The sequence below is a fragment of the Sceloporus occidentalis genome, unplaced genomic scaffold (assembly GCF_023333645.1).
Source record: "Sceloporus occidentalis isolate IW3139 unplaced genomic scaffold, rSceOcc1.0.p SCAF_5, whole genome shotgun sequence".
In the NCBI taxonomy this organism is placed as follows: domain Eukaryota; kingdom Metazoa; phylum Chordata; class Lepidosauria; order Squamata; family Phrynosomatidae; genus Sceloporus; species Sceloporus occidentalis.
This window is the reverse complement of record NW_028316985.1, coordinates 84,576,267-84,595,046: the sequence shown is the minus strand read 5'-3', so window position 1 is coordinate 84,595,046 and position 18,780 is coordinate 84,576,267. Positions and strand designations below refer to the sequence as shown.

Below are 18,780 nucleotides of genomic sequence, written 5' to 3'. Positions count from 1 at the left end.
TTCCCTGCTCTTCTGAATTTCTGTGCAGTACTTTTTAAAAAATATATACACTATATAATCTTTCCCTCTTTGAGTATGTGTCTTTCTCTCTGTGTGTAGATTCACATGCATAATTCAGGGGAGCAAATCAACAAAATGAAGTAATAAAGCATTTACTAGACTGGTTGGGTGCAACGTTACAGCTTAAAAGTTCTTATGCAAGGAAACCCTCTCTTCATCTACAAAAAATAGTGTGCTGGGAATGTGCCATGCTATATGCCTGCTCTGTCACCTGCTGGTTTACAGCATGCAGATAGATTCTTCTGCAGAAATATTCAAATATACAAAAAACAGGTGCAATTGGGAGCCATATGCTGAGATCCTATATTGCTGCAGTGTGTTGTAAATAACTGTCCAATGGAGTTACGATTGCTTTATATAGTCCCAGTGCTGGATGCTGCCACATTGCAGTGTTTGTGGGTCACTGCCAAATGTGCACACCCCAGCACCCTGTTGTGTAATTATAATGCATAATGGACACACTTTGGCATCACATTTTGCAATGCGTCTCAGGCCTCATTGTGGAATGAGTAGAGACCGAATGCAGATAACATACTTCCTGGCCAATGCATATCAGGATGTGTTCCATATTATTTCTTCATTTATTTAATTTACATCCTCGCTTTTTCCCAAAAGAGGACTCAAAGAAATTTCCAAATAAGTGAAAGCAAAATAACTTTTTAAAAAGTTTGGTGCAAAGGTTTTTTAAAAAAATTAAATAATCAACCCAATGAAAATACTGCTTTTAAGTCATTAAGCACATAAAAAACATATTATATAAGCAGCACACCCATTTCACATGTGCACCCCTACTTTTGTTCTTCTCAGGACTTTACAGAGGGTGTGCAATGTCTGATAAATACTCCAGACATGTAACACATCTTCACCCAGCTCATAATCTAACATAGGAGCTGAAAGGGTGGTCTGTAGCCACCCGTTTTTATGCTGCAAGGAGGCTGCACCAAACAGCACGGCCTCCGTCAGGACTAAAAAGAACCTGCTGAAAGTGGGTTCGTTTTAGTCCATGCGCCAGGCGCCATTGTTGTGCCATTGGCACACTCGCATGCACTGATGACGCACGCATGGAGCGGCAACATTTGGATGCTGTGCCACACCTGCATCACCATGGCAGCCCCCATGTGGATGGGGCACATCATGGCACCAACAGTGCCCGATAGGGCTTGGGAGCATATGGACACTCCGTATTCCTGAGCCCTAAAATTGGCCACATGCCACTACTTTCCAGCAGTCTGTACAGGGCCATAGTTACTAAACCTACTCATAGTCACTAACATTGAGTTCAAGAAAAGGTTTTCTCCTTAATTCTGATGATGGCATAAACTGATCCTCAGATGGAAAAACTGTTTTTAAGGGGACTCGCCACTGAAATCTACATAGCTAGGCAGATGTTTTAAAAAAGTGGGTTGATTAACCATGTGTTAATGGCTGCGAGTACGATATCTTCCTCTGCACACACTCTTTTGTTATATTGACCATGGAGTGCTACATTTAACTGAGATGTGTACTGCAAACCTTTTGAAAGGTAAGGTGGGTTCTGAGCATTACACTACTTATTATCTGGCAGAAGCTCTGAATTGAGGTAGTGTTTAAGTAACCACTGTACTTTAAAATCAATATCCAAGGGACTCCTCCTCCTATGGATTTCAGCTTGAAAGATCAAGTGCAAGTTGACTAAATAGTATGCAAGTACAACCCATGACATTTCCCAACATCATTCCCAAAGAAAGGGTATGTCTGTTGAGACTTCAGATGTAACTTCTGATTTCTTGGCATTGTAGAATTTTAGCTGAGATGAGGAAAGCCTTAGAATCACAGAATCATAGAGTTGCAAGAGACCGCAAGGGCCATCCAGTCCAACCCCCTGCCATGCAGGAAATCACAATCAAAGCATCCCCGACAGATGGCCATCCAGCCTCTGTTTAAAGACCTCTAAAGAAGGAGACTCCACTACACTCCGAGGGATTTTGTTCCACTGTCGAACAGCCCTTACTGTCAGGAAATTTCTCCTAATGTTGAGGTGGAATCTCTTTTCCTGCAGCTTGCATCCATTGCTCTGGGTCCTAGTTTCTGGAGCAGCAAAAAACAAGCTAGCTTCCTCCACAATGTGACATCCCTTCAAGTATTTAAACAGGACCTCTTAACCTTCTCTTCTCCTGGCTAAACATCCCCAGCTCCCTAAGTCGTTCTTCATAGGGCATGGTTTCCAGGCCCTTTACCATTTTAGTCATGCTCCTTTGGACACACTCCAGTTTCTCAAGCCTTAACTTGAGTCTTTAACTAGCAGGAGGTGTGTGGGTTTGTGGGTTTGTATTTATTATTTATTTATTTTCATTCAAACAGACTAATTCACAACAGCCTTTGTATCAAGTTGGGTATACTATATTTCAGTAAACAGTGGTGAAAGGTCTGGAAACCATGCCCTATGAGGAGCAGCTTAGAGAGCTGGGTATGTTTAGCCTGGAGAAGATAAGATTAAGAGGTGACATGATAGTCATGTTTAAATATTTGAAGGGATGTCTCATTGAGGATGGAACAAGCTTGTTTTCTGCTGCTCCAGAGACTAGGACCTGGAGCAATGGATGCAAACTACAGAAAAAGAGATTCCAGATAAACACGAAGAAGAACTTTCTGACAGTAAATGCTATTCAGCAGTGAAATGCACTGCCTCAGAGAAAGATGGTCTCTTTCTTTGGTGGTTTTGAAGCAGAGGCTGGATGGATATCTGTTGGGAATGCCTTGGTAATATGAGATGAGAAGCAGTTGGGGTGAGAAAGAGCACATAAAGCCACTTCTTGTTTAGGTTCCTTCTTGGTGCAATAAATTATTATTTATTGTGATGTCCAAACCAGTAAATGTTAGGTCTACTTTGGACACTTTCCAGATGGCAACAATTGCCGTTGATGGGGAAAGCATGTACACCCACCTCTCTGTTCCACCACATACCAAAATGTGTGACACAGGTACACTGCAGGAAGTCCTGAGTGTGTGACTACCATGTTTTCATGAATTTTTACCCTCAAAAGGTTGTGTATTTGGACCCCATGTGAAGTACTTTAGATTGGGTGCTCACTAATAATACCAGGGCTGCTACCAACTAGTGTGAATTGGGCCAGGTATTAAACAGTAAATCATTTTGATCTATGTGCTTTCATTTAAGTGAGCTGTGAATTAGGAATCTGAATCTCATTACAGAAAAAAAGTGTTGTTGCAAATAAAATAATCTATTTTCCCTGTGTTCTTTTTATATGTTCAAATGGATCGCAAACCAAATAATCTGTTTTATCTGTGTTTCTCACACAGGATTTTGATTATTTTACTGTCGACATGGAAAAGGGAGCCAAAGGGTTTGGATTCAGTATTCGAGGAGGACGAGAGTACAAAATGGATCTCTATGTCCTGAGGTTGGCAGAAGATGGGCCAGCAATAAGAAATGGAAGGATGAGGGTAAGACAGATTGAGGAGATTTGAAAGGAAGCAATATTAAACAAAGTAAAAATTCATTTCCAAGTAAACAGGCAGAGACTCAGGCTGCAAGGGTGCATTCTTTTGCACACAACTCATCTGAAAGGGAGAACAGTCTCCAGAAATATTGAGAGTTTCCAGTTCTGATTTTACCTACATAGTCCCAGGTTTGCATCCAAACACTTTCTTGAACTTTCCTAGGTTTCCCTCACACACACACCCTTGTGTTCTCCTCAAACCTCCCTTAGTGATCATGTGTCGCACTTAGATTCATGCAACATTTCAGAAACTGATTTTCACCAATTTTCACTAAGCCTATTATTATTATTATTCAATAGTTATAGACAAAATATTAAATTACATTAGCACTCTTACACTAGTTAAATTACATTAGGATAATTTTGCTTGGGTACAGGGATTCCTCTTTCTCTTGCTTGATTTCTGTTGAAACTATGTCCTAGAAGTAATAGTTGCATTTACTGGTAGCAACCATCTTAGTGCCGAAGCACATGGCTTGGAAGGAGTGGCCTAGGTTGCTCCAGCCTCAACTGCGCCAGGACGACAGCAACCACATGGCCCACTTCCAAAGCAGGCTGCCGCTGGACCACTGGCAGGAGTGGATTAAATCCATTCCTTCTTGGGCCAGCTTTTCCCCTGCATGGCCTCAGAGCAGCTTCTGGCTTCCGGTCACTTTGGGGGTATGCGTCATGTAAACCCCACACCCCCGCCTTATTTGCCCCATGCTGGCCGTAGTTAATTCTGGGATAATACAAACTGACAGCCAAGTATTGATAACAAAATTTCAACTTTAAAAAATAGTAGCTTAATTTGAACTGACCTGGGAAGTAGGAATGACAAATCCTTGGTAGGGGCGAAGGTTCACAGGAAATGCTTCAGGATGGAGCCACAAAATAAAATTGGTTTGGACAAGAACAAAACCTGGGATTTTCCAAGACTTCTTTCTTATCTCTTACTTAGAGGTATTATTTTGTGAAATTGGATTCATGCTGTGCTTCTTTCTGAGTCAATTTACAGAGCCCTAGCCAATATGGCTTAAATGATACTGTTAGTACAAGCTAGAGTAAGCCCATTGTTTCAATTGGATTTGCCTACCTGTTGATTTGTCATTCAGGAATTGATTTAGTGATTCCGTTCTTGCTCGGACTAGGCAACAGGACTTGGGTCTAAAGACCTTACAATTGTCTTTTATAAGCAACTCTATCTTGTGAGTCTGAACTCAGTGGGGCTTAGAACATTGGGCTGTAGAAATGCATCCTTGGGCTGCAATGCTATGCCTCCTTACCAGGAAAGAAGCCCAACAGAACTTAGTGGGACTTTGCTGTTGTTGTGTGCCTTCAAGTTGTTGTTCTGTGTCTTCTAATTTATGACTACGCTAAGGCAAACAGATAACTGGGTTTTCATGGCAACATTTGTTCGGAGGTGGTTTGTCATTGCCTTCCCATAAGGTCACCTAGTGGGTTTTATGGCTGAATGGGGAATCAAACCCTGGTCCCCAGAGTTGTAGTCCAATACTCAAACCACTATGCCATGCTGTTACCTCTGAACAAACAGGTCAGCCTGTGCAGAGAGATTTTTTTTTTTTAAAGGAACCTTGGTCCTATTTATTCCTACATAATTGTCAGTTAAACTCATCCAAATGTTCTGTGGGTTCCCCTTCTTCTTACTGCAGAAAACAGCTGGTGGAATCCTATACAACCATTATGTACTATGTAGCACTGCAAATACTCTGCTACCTAGTGGTTTCCAGCCAGACCCCGTCAAACCCCACTTACCAGCAAGCAGCCACTGGGACCAACAAAGATCTGTTGCCTTGTCAGTCAAGAAGTAACTGCCTGACTTTCACATCCCCTCCCATGAACAATCACTAATGCAGAAGGCAGATAAAGTACCCCTGTTGCAAATCCCATTCACACTTGAGATCACTCATGCAAGAAGGGGAGGAAACTGCTTCTCGATCAATAGAGAAATAGACCCCCATCAATCCCAGTGGCTGCTTACCAGTATGTGGGGTCTGAACGACTTTCCCGGTCCCTATGTAGCCCCTAAACTGGGAGCTACATAGGGATTGTGAATACATAGCAGTTATGATTGCATAGCTGTAGGTTATGTATTTGTCACTGCCCAACAGGATTCTACCCACCTTCTTTTAAAATAACAATTATTATGAGTACTAAAAACCATAACTGCATAGTCATCTCTTCACAGCTAGGGGTTTTCAGGGAAACTAACATGCCAGATGGAACTGCCTGACTTCAGAAGAACATGATACAGATTGAGTCTCCCTTATCAGGAAGTCTGAAATCTGAAGTATTCCAAAATCCAGAACTGTCCACATGTGTGCCTGGGATAGTGACACATTTACTTTCTGATGGTATAATGTATACAAACTTTGTTTCATTCACAAAATTATTACAGTATATTGTATAAAATTACCTTCAGGCAATGTGTATAAGGTGCATATGAAACATAAATGAATTTTGTGTTTAGACATAGGACCTTATCACACTAGCTCAGAAGCAGGATTTAAAGTAGATTTAAAGTAGAAAAACCCACAAATGCAGGAGGGTTATCACACCATGTTTCTGCAAACCTGAAATAACACTAAAATAAAGCAAACATAAAGGGGAGAAGAACAACACCTTTTTACTTTCGGAACATCTCGAAATTAAAAAGGTGTCATTTTTCTCCCCTTTATATTCACTTTATTTTCCTGTTATTTCAGGTTTGCAGAAATGTTGTGTGATAAACCTCTCGCATTTTTTCTACTTCACATCTACTTTAAATCCCATTTCTTAGCGGGATTCCTCTAGTGTAATAAGGTCCTTAGCTAGGTCTCATTTCCAAGATATCCTCTTTATATACATGTATGCAAGTACTGTACAGGTAATCTAAAATCCCCCCAAATCCAAATTACTTCCGGTCATAAGCATTTTGGATATACTCAGTCTGTATAAATATTAATCTGTACTTTAAAAAAATCTTATTGCAAATGAGAAAATTACATTTTTGTAGCTGTGAATGATGAGAGTAAACTCACAGAGCTACAAACATCAATAATGCAATATCAGTATAAATGAAAAAGCACTGTATATATGGAAGAAATTATGTAGAGACTTGCTTGTTTCTTACACTGTGCATTTGTCTCTCCTTTCTGGCACTATATTAGCATTCCCTGGACATATAACTATCAGTTGTATTTCATTAATGGGAGGAACTGTTGGATGTTTTTCCTAATTCTGCCATTTACCCACTCTGCTTAGAGTCACCCTGTTTGAAACCAGTGATGAAAGATTAGTTGAGCGATCACCTCCCATATATAGTTACCACAGAACATTGCTTTCACAGAATGGTCTGGGCTGGAGTCTGCATAGAATCAGCTTTATTTGCTGTAGAGACATAAGGCTACATGTGTCAGAAAGTTGTCTGAATCATGGGTATAAGAGCAATGTAAGAGGCTCTAAGTATCTCTCACAGCTATCAAAACAGGCCAGAAATTTAAATTGTTTTTATGAAACAGACAGTGCCTGAGCTTTTGAAAAACAACCACTGATGATTTTAGAATGTCTAATTGGAAGAACACATGTAGCATTTTGGATTGCATTGTGAGATATTAAATGTTTTTTATCACTCCATTATCCTTTATAGGATCTTCATATTTCATCAGCCTTTATTTGTAACCCTCCTTTATTTTTCCGCTGTTTGTTACATCTTTTTCATTACTGCAGAAAATTTGTTAAGGAGAAAAAGGCAAAGCAGCCTCATAATGCCTTATAATTACAAATATGAGGAGTCCTTCTGACAATGCTCTTTGCTGACATTAATTCACTGTTGTTGTTTGTCATCTAATCAACTTCAGTATATGATGACCTTATGAATGAGAAACCTCCAAGAAATCCTGCTTTTAACAGACCTTCTCAGGTCTTGCAAATTCAGAGCCATAGCTTCCTCGATTGAATCAACCCATCTACAGCACGGTCTTCCTCTTCTCCTGCTGCCTTTCACTTTACAGAGCATTATTAGCTTTTCCAGTAAATCATGCCATATCATGATGTACTCAAAGTATGATAACCTCAGTTTAGTCATTTTGGCTTCTAGAGAGAGCTCAAGCTTGGTTTGCTCTAGGAACCATTTGTTTTCCTTTTGGCAGTGTTAAAACGCTTTTGACGTTGTTATGCAGCGCGTGAAGCAACACGTCAACGTATGGCGCCAGATTCTCCACCTTAGTGACTGTATCAGTAGCTTGTGAGCTTGTGACCTCTGCAGAATTCTCCCCCAGCACCGCATTTCAGATGAGTTTGGGCTCTTTCTATCAGCTTTCTTGACTGTTCCACTTTCACAACCATACATAGAAATAGGGAACACTGTGGCATGGATAATCCTGATTTTGGTATTTAATTATATATCTTTCCACGTGAGGATCTTCTCTCATTCCTTCATAGCTATCTTTCCAGGTCTTAGCAGTCTTCTCATTGCTTAACTACATCCTCCATTTTAATTAATGACTGAACCAAGGTATAGAATCTTTATTTCCTCACCCACTTTAAAGTTACGTAAATCATCTGCCGTCATTATATTAGTTTTCTTAATGTTCAGCTGGAAACCTGCCTTTACACTTTCTTCCTTAACTGTCATCAGCAGTCATTCTAAGTCTTGCTATTTTCTGCAAGTAATATGCTATCATCTGCATATCTTAAGTTGTTAATGGTCCTTCCTTCAATTTTCACATCTCTATTCCCACTTTCTATGTGTTATGTTCCATCTATACCATGCATGCATAGGGTGATAAAAAGCAGACTTGCCTGACCCCCTTGTCAATAAGAAACCATTCTGTTTATCCATATTCTGTCCTAACAGTGACCTCTTGTCATGAACAGAGGTTGCACACCAGGACAATCAGGTGTTGTGGCACACCTATTTCTTTGAATGCAAATAATGGTTTGCATGATGTACACAATCAAAGTTTTTTGCTGTAATCTATAAAGCACAGGCTGATTTTCTTCTGAAATTCTTTGGTCCATTCCATTATTAAACACAGACATTAATACAGAATTTTAAGCAGGTGTGATATCAAAAAGTCCCTTGAACAGACTGAAGAATTACATCGGGGGCACAATTTTGTTGTGTTTGCTTTTTATCATACATGTGTCCCTTTTTAAACTATATTATATATATACATATATGTCCCCTCCACAAGAATTAACCTGTGCCTAGTCTTATAGCACTCAGATCAGAACAAGTGAAATGCTATAAGGCAAAAGAGAAATGAGAGGAATAAACTTGCAGGGTTTCCAAAGTTTAAAAGCTTGCAGTTGCTGGTATGATGAAGCCCTTTCAGCAAACTCATGCAACAGGAATAAATAGAGGAAGAAAGAGAAACAGCAGTAGTGCATTCAGTAAAGGATGTGAGAGCCTCTTCAGAGAAGATCACTGACTGGGTCAATAGACTCAGTACAAATGCATGAACTGAGAATGATGGATACACAAGAACGAGAGTACAGAGCTTATCAGAAACTAGAGAAGAGGTATCTGTTTATAGAAGACAGATGAGTAGCAATACCAAAGACATTTTTAAAAGACAATTGAAAATGCCCGCTGGAAAAGGAAACAAACAGAGTTTGTCTGAGTTCAACAAGTGGAAAACATCAAAGTCTCCCAGGTGCTGGGGACAAAAATACAGTGAAATTTCATTTTCTGGATGCCCTGGAGCACATCTAGCACTGAACTAATGAAATATTTGAGTAAACAGGAGAACTCTTTGCCTTGGGTTTACAATGATATAGAGATACTTAGGAGAACAAACAGGGAATTAAAATTACCTGGAGGTGCTTTCTTTTTGCAATCAACAATCCTGATACAATGAGGTTTTGTTTGACATGTTTCCCTGCTGGCTCAGCAGTCTCATCATCTCTGTACCAAATTCTGTAAAATTAGTATTTACTGATTTTTGCTGCACTTTATATGTCTGTGGGTTTTGTTCACAGTCTCTGGAAAGCAGGCAGAGGTTGTGGAAAGCAGGCGATCCATGAGCAGCATTCCCACTCACCCAACTACCCCTCCTTTATACATGCTTTGTTTTCTGCATGGGACTCTTCTGTAGCTAACAAAATTTTGCACTTGGGTTGGTTCAAGTCCTTTCAACTTTGAACATCACTGGATGGCCTTCAAAAATCCCTTTCACCTCTCTGCATAACCTGCCTAACAGAGCAAACAACATAAAACTTTTTGGAGGAAGGATAGCTGAAAATACAATCCCATAAATACATAGGCTGGCATCAGGTTGGTGACATGCATGTGTGTGTTTTTATGGTCAGTTCAGATACAGCTCTGCCATCCATGCTCTAACCTGATTCCCCTGTGATTCAGTACGACAACAGAGGCATCCTCAAGAAGCTGAAAGGCTGGGGCTGGCTGCTCAAGCACAGCCATTTGATGAATGGCTATCTCCCATTGTCCCCAGGCCATGTAATGGCTGTAGGAGGATTCAGAGGAGGGTGCAGGAGATAGTGAGAGAACTTAGGCTGCATCTAGACTGTAGAAATAATACAATTTGACACCACTTTAACAGCCATGCTCCATCCTACTTAATCCTGGGAGCATGCTTTGGTAGAGAAGGCTAAAGACCTTGTAAAACTACAAATCCTAAAATCTCATAGGCTGGAGCTGCAGCACTTAAAGTGGTGTATTATTTCTAAAGTGTAGATGCAACACCAGTTATGACGACACCAGTATCATACCAAACCCCAGCTACAGAACTGTAGCAATGTTGTTAGTCCATTGCAGTAAGACAATCCAAGAATCTGTGGCTCCTTAAAGGCTAACAAGTTCTATTTGCTATAATCTTTTATTTACTATAATCGTTCATAAACTCTAACCCATTCCATCAGATGCATCTGTTTAAGTGTGCCAGAATCTGTGGAAGATTACAGGAAATAAATTATGTAAAGCCTAAATCCAGCTACTAGTCTCAACTACAGTAGACCCATGAAATCTATTGCTGAACGATAAGTCCCAAAAGTTTTCAAAAATTTCCTTTTCTTTCTGAAACACTGACTCCAAACACATTTGGAGGACTTTACCCTGACTCTCTATGGCAGATATCAGTATTCCTTTTTAGTCATGTTGTCTCTAGCTTCTAATTTACCTGTTAATTCTTGGAACCAAACTGAATAATAAAGCTGTGTAGCACAGCGAGACATCCATTAGCCTGCTTTCCATAATCAGCTGGTCCCAAAGAAGCTTGCATAGGCAAAGAGACACAAATTGGCTGGATGTAGCACAAATGTGGCAAAGAAATGCTCTAGAATGCTAAATGGAGTTCAGCTGTACAGCTGATTCCATCGTAAATCAGGAGCAAATAGGCAATCCATTATACAGTACCTTTATAAAAGCCAAGAACGAACACAATAGTATTTATCCAGTGAAAGATAAAGGAAAAGGAAAAGGCTACCCATTTTTTTCAGGTATGGCTAACTTGCTTCTCACAAACCACCCCTGCTTGATTCATTACATATGTCTTTATAGTTCCATGGAGCATGAGAAATTTTTAAAACCTCCAGAAAAGAAACAATAGCCACTTTAAATCAGGTTTAATTAACAGTAGTAGAAGAGAGAAAGAGAAGTGGTGTCTCGATGGGCCAGGGATACTCCAGGAACAGTCCAGAGTATTCTGGCACCAAAGCTGCCCTGAAGTTGTCCTGTTACCCAGGCACTGTGGAACGACAGTGGGCATCTGTCTGCACAACATCCCACTGTGCCACCCACTACTACTACTGCTGTTGCAAATCACTGTTTCTGAGAACAAAACACAAGGTTGGGCACCTCATTCTGACCTCAGAGGGAGCCTCTTGTACCAGCAGCGCTGGGTGGCACATTGGGATGCATTGTAAGTAAACAGCCACCTGGTGTCACTTCAAAGAGCCCCAGATTTTTTTGGGAAGAAGTGAAGTGAAAATTGAGTTTTTAAAATCTGTGGTAAGGATGGTATAAGGCATATTTGATGCTGAACTGTCTGTGCATCACCTAGATAGTTTGCACCAGAACCAGGGATTAGGCCCTGTGTCAGTTGGACTGATCTGCATGAGGATGAGGGAGGACATGCTACTTGGCCCATGCAGACACAGCCGGAGAGAGAGAGAGAGAGAGAGAGAGAGACTGGAATGTAAAATACTATTGTTTTTAAGCCTGCATGTCCTATTATAAAATACACATTTTTGATATTGTAAACTGAATTAGCATAGCCCCTGGTAAATTATGCATAATATTCTAGAATATGTACTTAAATAAAATTACAGCTCTCAAAGATGTCAAATAGACAAACCTCAAGACTTCTTATCAGAGCATCATGGGTAAGATTTAGCCACATAAATAATTAAAACTGTATTCTGAAAAACACTGGTGCTTTACAATTTCTTTGTCTTCTGTGGCATTCAGGTGGGAGCCACAGAGAGAAAAATAAATGCAACATCTTCCTCAATACTAGCAGCAACATCAAACCCTCAACTTCTTGTTATCTTCTCAGTCAAGGGACACCAAACTAATATGCGGTAGCTCCAGTTATCCAACCGAGGGCGATGAAAGACAACCCTTCCTATCATTTGTTTACAGCAGGAGCAAAAGAACGTTCAGTCCCAGCGAGATCAAAGAGAAGCAGCTCATCACTTTCCAAAGAGTGAAGGTCTAGCAAATAGAAAACAAGGAAAAAATTAGTCCAGTTGTATTATGCTGCACTGGAGTTAAGGAGTCAGTGGGCAGCAAAAGCCTGCAGGAGGGAAGAGATGGGGCAAGAAGGAGGGCAACTTCTTCCAAGGGAAAAAAGGTTGTTTGAATCCAACACCATTGTTTTGATTTTTAATTCATGGGGTTCTCTAGGCTCAGTGTGTGTACACCAAAACACCCACACGCATGCTTCATGGGGAAAATGTGAGTGGGGAGATTGCAGCCCCCAACCCCTTTTAATACCCCATGTGCTCACCTGGAGAGAACCAGCATGGTGTAGTGGTTTGAACCTTAGACTATGAATGGAGACCAAAGTTCAAATCCCCATTCAGCCATGGAAATGCACTGGATGACCTTGGGCAAGTCACACTCTCTCAACAGCAGAGGAAGCCAAAGGCAAACTCCTTCTAAATCAATCTTGCCAAAATTAAAAGGATAAAGGTAAAAGTTCCCCCTTTACCAAACCAGTGTTGTCAAAGACAACTCCATGGTTATGCGGCCAGCATGATTGCACAGGACACTGTTATCTTCCCACCAAAATGGTACCTATTTATCTACTTGCACTTTTACATTCTTTTAAACTGCCAGGCTGGCAGAAGCTGGGACTAGTGACAGGAGCTCACCCGTCACGCAGCACTTGGGTCTCAAACTGCCAACCTGCCGATCGTCAGAGTCACAGTCTTAACCATGGAACCACCATGTCCATCTTAGGGTCACCATAAGTCAGAAATGACTTGAAGGCACACAACAATAACTTTTGCCTGGACCTTTTGCCAGATCTCCCTCAATATTTTTCAGACACGAAAATGCCAGAAAAGGATTGGCTGCTATCCCTGGCAGCTGCTAGGAGAGGTGTATTAGTTTGAAATATACCCAGCCCCATCTCTCCTCAGAACTCCTGACAAACCGAGAAAGTGACCTATTTGTGAGTTTTGCAATATTTCATTGAATTATTAAAAATCAAGAAGGTATTTTTACAAATGCCTAGAATAACAGAATCCATTTTTTTCCTCACAGAAGATTCCAGATTCAGGTATTGGGGTTTCTAGTTAAAACAAACATGTAAGCCAAAGGAGTGTCACTACTTAAGTAAATTTGGAGGATTATTTTTTATTATTATTTTAGGAAGGCTGGTGAATTAAGAAGCAGGGTATGGAAAGCAGAATAAATTAACATTTTTGCTTACTGCTTTACTTTGGAGGCCATGGGCACTGTCATCTGGACAAAGAGTAGTTTGATTCTAAGGAGATTTCAGAAGCATCTGCACTGCAGAAACAATCTGTTTTGACAGTAATTCCCAGAATTCCATAGCATTGAACCATGGCAGTTCAAGTGGTGTCAAACCAAATTCTGCAGTGTGGATGTCCCCTTCAAGACAATAGCTTTTTCATAAAGCCATACACAACCATGTTTTGCTCCAATTGATTTGCAGATCTTTCTTTAAGAAAACATTTCCAGTGTGTGGGCATTGCTGTTCTGCTTCCCCTGTCATGCCACTCCACCTTACCCTGTCTAAAAATCCCATGGCGGTTAAAAGTTCTGTGTGGACAGATGGATGGTTGACTAAGGAGCTTTCAACTGAGTTAACCTTTAAACGGAACATGTATAAAAAATGGAAAAATTGGGAAATCACCAAAGGGGAATTCAAACAAATAGCTAGCCTGTGTAGGGGTAAAGTCAGAAAAGCTAAAGCGCAGCATGAACTCAGGCTTGCTAGAGAGGTTAAAAAAATAAAAAGGGCATGTCCACAGCAAAAGGAAGAAGAAGGAAATGGTAGGGCTGCTGAACGGAGAAGATGGCAAAATGCTAACAGAAGACAGAGAAAAGGCAGAATTAACACCTTCTTTGCCTCTGTGTTCTCAGAAAAGGAAAAGGGTGCTCATCCTCAGGAAAATAGAGTAGAGGACAGAACGGGGGAATTTCAGCACAGAATAAGTAAAGAGATAGTACAGGAATGCCTGTTTAATCTAAATGAATATAAGTCTCCAGGACCAGATGAACTACATCCAAGAGTATTAAAAGAACTGGAAAATGTTATGGGAGCCATTGGCAATAATCTTTGAGAACTCCTGGAGAACAGGAGAAGTCCCAGAGGACTGGAGGAGGGCAAACGTTGTCCCCATCTTCAAAAAAGGAGAAAAAGAGGATCCTAACATTTATCGTCCAATTAGTCTGACATCAATACCTGGAAAGATTCTAGAGCAGATAATTAAACAGAGAGTCTGTGCATATTTAGAAGGCAATTCCATAATCACAAAGAATCAACATACGTTTCAGTCTACAAATCTTATCTCTTTCTTTGATAAAATTACCAGCTTGGTAGATGAAGGGGATGCTATGGATATATAATATATAACGTTTCCCATGACATTCTTGCAAGCAAGAATGAGGAGGGAGCAAATTTGTTTTCTGCTGCTCCAGAGAACAGGACCTGGAACAATGGATGCAAGCTCCAGGAAAAGCGATTCCACCTCAACATTAGGAGGAACTTCCTGACAGTAGGGCTGTTCGACTGTGGAACACACTCCCTTGGAGTGTAGTGGAGTCTCCTTCTTTGGAGGCCTTTAAGCAGAGTCTGGATGGCCATCTGTCACAGAGGGTGCTTTGATTGAGATTTCCTGCATGGCAGAGGGTTGGACTGGATGGCCTTTGTGGTTTCTTCCAACTCTATGATTCTATGACTGTGGTTCTAAGAAGTGGCATGGTTGCCTTTTGAAGTGGTTGCCTATTGCTATTAACTAGCCTTAAATCAAGATGGTAAATCTCTGGTCTCCCAAATGGCTTGGATTATAACTCCTACAAGCAACCATTGGTGATGCAAGGTAGGGATAGTGGGAGTTGTAAGCCAAACATCCAGAGAGCTTAAGGTTGCTTACCTGTCCAAGATGAGGGAATTACCTTAGCTGTCCCTACAGGTTGCTGTCCACCAGGTTTATTCTGTAGAGCAGGGAGAGAACGCTCTTGTCTAAACTCCATCATCCCCACCAGTTCAGTAAGGATGATTTCTATTAGAAACACAGACCAAGGAATTAGCGAAGAACTTGTGCTTTATTGGCTTATGCTTCTACTGTTTGCAGATCCACTTATGAGGAAGACACATCTCTCCACTAAGCAAGGTCCCGCTGAAAAACTATAAGGCCTTTTCTATGAAGGCTAGATTGGTGGTAGTAATCAGGGGCACTTTCATAATGAATAGTTATAGTACTCTGATGCCATTTTAACTGCCATGGTTCAATCCTATTGAAACGAGGTTTGTAGTTGTGGGGACACGAGGGCCTTCTTGATTAAAAATGTAATTATTCCTCCCTATACTGCAATTCCCAGGATTCCATAGGATGTTGCCACAGCAGTTAGACTGTGCTATAAATGTGTAGTGTGCAGTGCTATAATTGTGTACTGTGAAATAGCCCTAGCATACAAAGTCACTGTAAATGTACGCACCTATTGTAATCGTACTTAATATTATGTAGTGTTTTAAGTTTCAGAATGTGTCACATAAGGTTGGCCAGTGTTACTGTCTCCATACTACAGAAGTGTTGCTGCGGATGTAGGAGAGTGACTTATTGAAGGCCACACAGTACATTAGCATCTGAGATAAAAACTGAACCAAGAGGATCCTGTCTCATGCACCATATACCAGCCATGTATGACCCCAGCTGACTCCCTGAATCTGTTTGCTGTTATGACAACTTCTATAATTAGTTATATTTCACCAACAAAAGATCCACAAGTAGAAGGGGCAAGGGGGGACCACTGCTGTTAAGAAAATTTCATAATGCTGTGCCTTCCCATGTTGCCTCTTTTTGTCAGCAGCAAGGATGCCGGTAAAAAATAATAATAAGATATTGAGTGTTTAATTTGGAAACCGCAATGCATGTCTAAACAGGAGATGTCACTTTCCGTAGGGCAATTAGTCTCTTTCAAGAGGTTTAATTATAAAATGCATTAAGAAGACGACAGACAGCAGTGCCCTTTGTGCACAATCATCGGGTGCTGTTTTTACCATTAAATTTCCTCACTTAACACAGGTTGAAAGCCTATGCCAGCAATTACATTCATTTCTGGTGCAGCAGGGAAGTGGTGCACCTGTAATGAGCTTTTTTTTGTTGGCAGAGCCTTGCTTATTCAAGAATGGCACAGCAGGCAACTTGCTTTAAGTTAGGCTACTGTAATTGCTTTGAGACGTCATAAGTCAACCGTGCACATTGCCTGACAATATTTACTAACCCTCTAAATACCTCTAGGAACTTGCATTTATTCCAAGCCATCGCATGCTCCAGTTAATAAGTATCCTTCCCACTAAACCCACCACAGACCATCTCCTCCTCAGTATTCTGGATTTTTTTTTCCAAGACACAGATCACAACGCCGTTGTCAGTTTTCTAGCTAGTCTTTCTCCATGATTTCTTCCCAACCTTTCTGTATAAGAAATTCCAATGTAGAAAATTTATGTGTCTCTTTCTATGTGAGTCTTGTACTGTCAACTTAAAGCTGAGTTATTTTGAGATTTGACCCAATAGTGAAGACCATTAAGGGCAGAGATGAGAAGATTGTGACCCTCCAGCTGTTGGTGGACTACAACTTCCATTTTCCCTTAGCATTGGCTGTGCTGGCTAGGGCTGGTGGGAGTTGCAGTGCATCATCTAAAGGGCTGCACATTGTCTGCCCCTGGTTTTGAGGTAGTGCCTCTGCATATCAGTTTCAAAAAGATGGGCTGCAATTATTGCCCAGTTCTTTCAATATATATGGATCACTCCTTGCTGGCATGCAGGACATCACTGGCCTAAATGCAGCTGTTAGTCCCAACTAAAGAAGACCCAGTGAATCCACTGCTAAATGGTAATTCAATACTTATGTATTCAATGAGTCAACTCTACTTTAGGGTAGCAATTGGATTTAGGCCACTGTCTGCAAAAGAATACAATAACAGGAGGCTACAGCAGAATGTGGAGGGTGCACAATTGGGAAGAACATGGAAAAGTTACCTTTTTTACTACATTTCCCAGGCTTTTCCATGCTGGCTGGGAATTTGGAGTTCAAAAAGATAATATAACCAAATTTTGGGTGCTATTACAGCATATTTCAGCACCTCATTGTAACTCTTTACTGTAAGAACACTTTTCTGACTTCTCAGATATTGCAGCAATACCAAACCAGATCCCTTAGAAACTTAGATGAAGATGACATAAGGCAGAGCTACTCAGTGGTGGTCCTTTGACCAGCGTCCATGAGGCTCTGAGCCATTGGTAGCTGGCCCTGGCAAGTTCCAAGAGAGAAAAACAATTGTATATAACAATTTTTTATGTAATTTTATACTACTTTTAAATTATTTTAATTGTTTTAATTTTTATTTTAAAATTTTTGGTAATGTTTTTATGTGTGAACTGCCTTGGGTCCCTTCTGGGGAAAAGGCAGCATACAAATGAAATAAATAAATAAATACCCAGTGGGCACAACTGTAATGCTGGTCCCTGGCACTAATAATTGCCAGTCTTCCACATCAGATACATGAAGAAACATTGACTTAATGGAAATCAAGGATCCTTCATTCTGCAGGATCCATGTAAACATACTTGTCTGTGGCAATTCAAAGAAAATTGATAGATGTTTCCTGATCTTACACAAAAGGCATGATAAGAAGGACATCAATGATCTTCTTGCTAACCAGAAGTATTTTTTAAACATGTGTAAATGTTGCATTCATCCAAGTCTCGTTATTTTAATGGTTTTTAAAAGCTATACACTTTTATTCATAATTAACCTATCAATAATAATGTAACTTAGATGTTCCCTTGGAATATTATCTCCTCATTATTGTTACAAAACAAGCCGCCCAATTTCATAGCTCAGTTGTTCCGGTGCATGGCTGGTGAATCTGAATTAATCTGAGCTGCAATGACTCTTTCTTTTAAGCAAAGCACTCCCCTGCTTTCAATAGGTGTCAATGAAAAGAATAATGACGATGTAGCTTACAGTTGTATCAAAGAAGTGCAAATGATTTGTGAATGTGACAGAGCACTTCATTCTGCAGAGAAAAAAAACATATTCTGTTTATTGATTTCAGGCATTTGTGTGGATTATTTAAATTGGGCTCAGCTGTATCTTTTGGAAACTGAGCAGGGAGCATGAAATCCTTTTGCAGGGCAACAAATGCTCTGTGGAGTGAAGTTCAGTGGGAGAGATTCTTATGATGGGACATAGTGGCAGGTGAATTTTAAAATCAATATCTGAAATATCACTGGGAATGACACTGCATGATCATGCTTCCAATGAGAAAAAATATAGCTAGCCTCATGGGAACTGCCTAGGGATACACAACGCTCCAATATGAAAGCACTGGCTGGCTAAGCAGTGGCTCACCTTTGTAAATTAACTACAGAAAAAGACATGTGAAACCACTTGGCCATCCTATTTAATAATACATACCTACCTGCTAATGTACTGTATACAGTGGGACCTTGTTGTCTGCTGGGGTTTGGTTCTAGGATCCCCTGTTGATAACAAAATCTGTGGATGCTCAAG

At 40.5% G+C, this 18,780-nt stretch overlaps 1 protein-coding gene across 2 annotated transcripts in view; it reads left to right on the top strand.

The window, feature by feature from the left end:
• The window catches only part of MAGI2 (membrane associated guanylate kinase, WW and PDZ domain containing 2), a 789,679-nt gene that overhangs the window by 726,081 nt on the left and 44,818 nt on the right, over nucleotides 1-18,780 (top strand). For both annotated transcript variants that reach the window (XM_089524612.1, XM_089524611.1), the window contains one exon: nucleotides 3,361-3,504. In XM_089524612.1, the coding sequence (XP_089380738.1) occupies nucleotides 3,361-3,504 (144 nt within the window). The remainder of the gene's footprint in view (nucleotides 1-3,360; nucleotides 3,505-18,780) is intronic.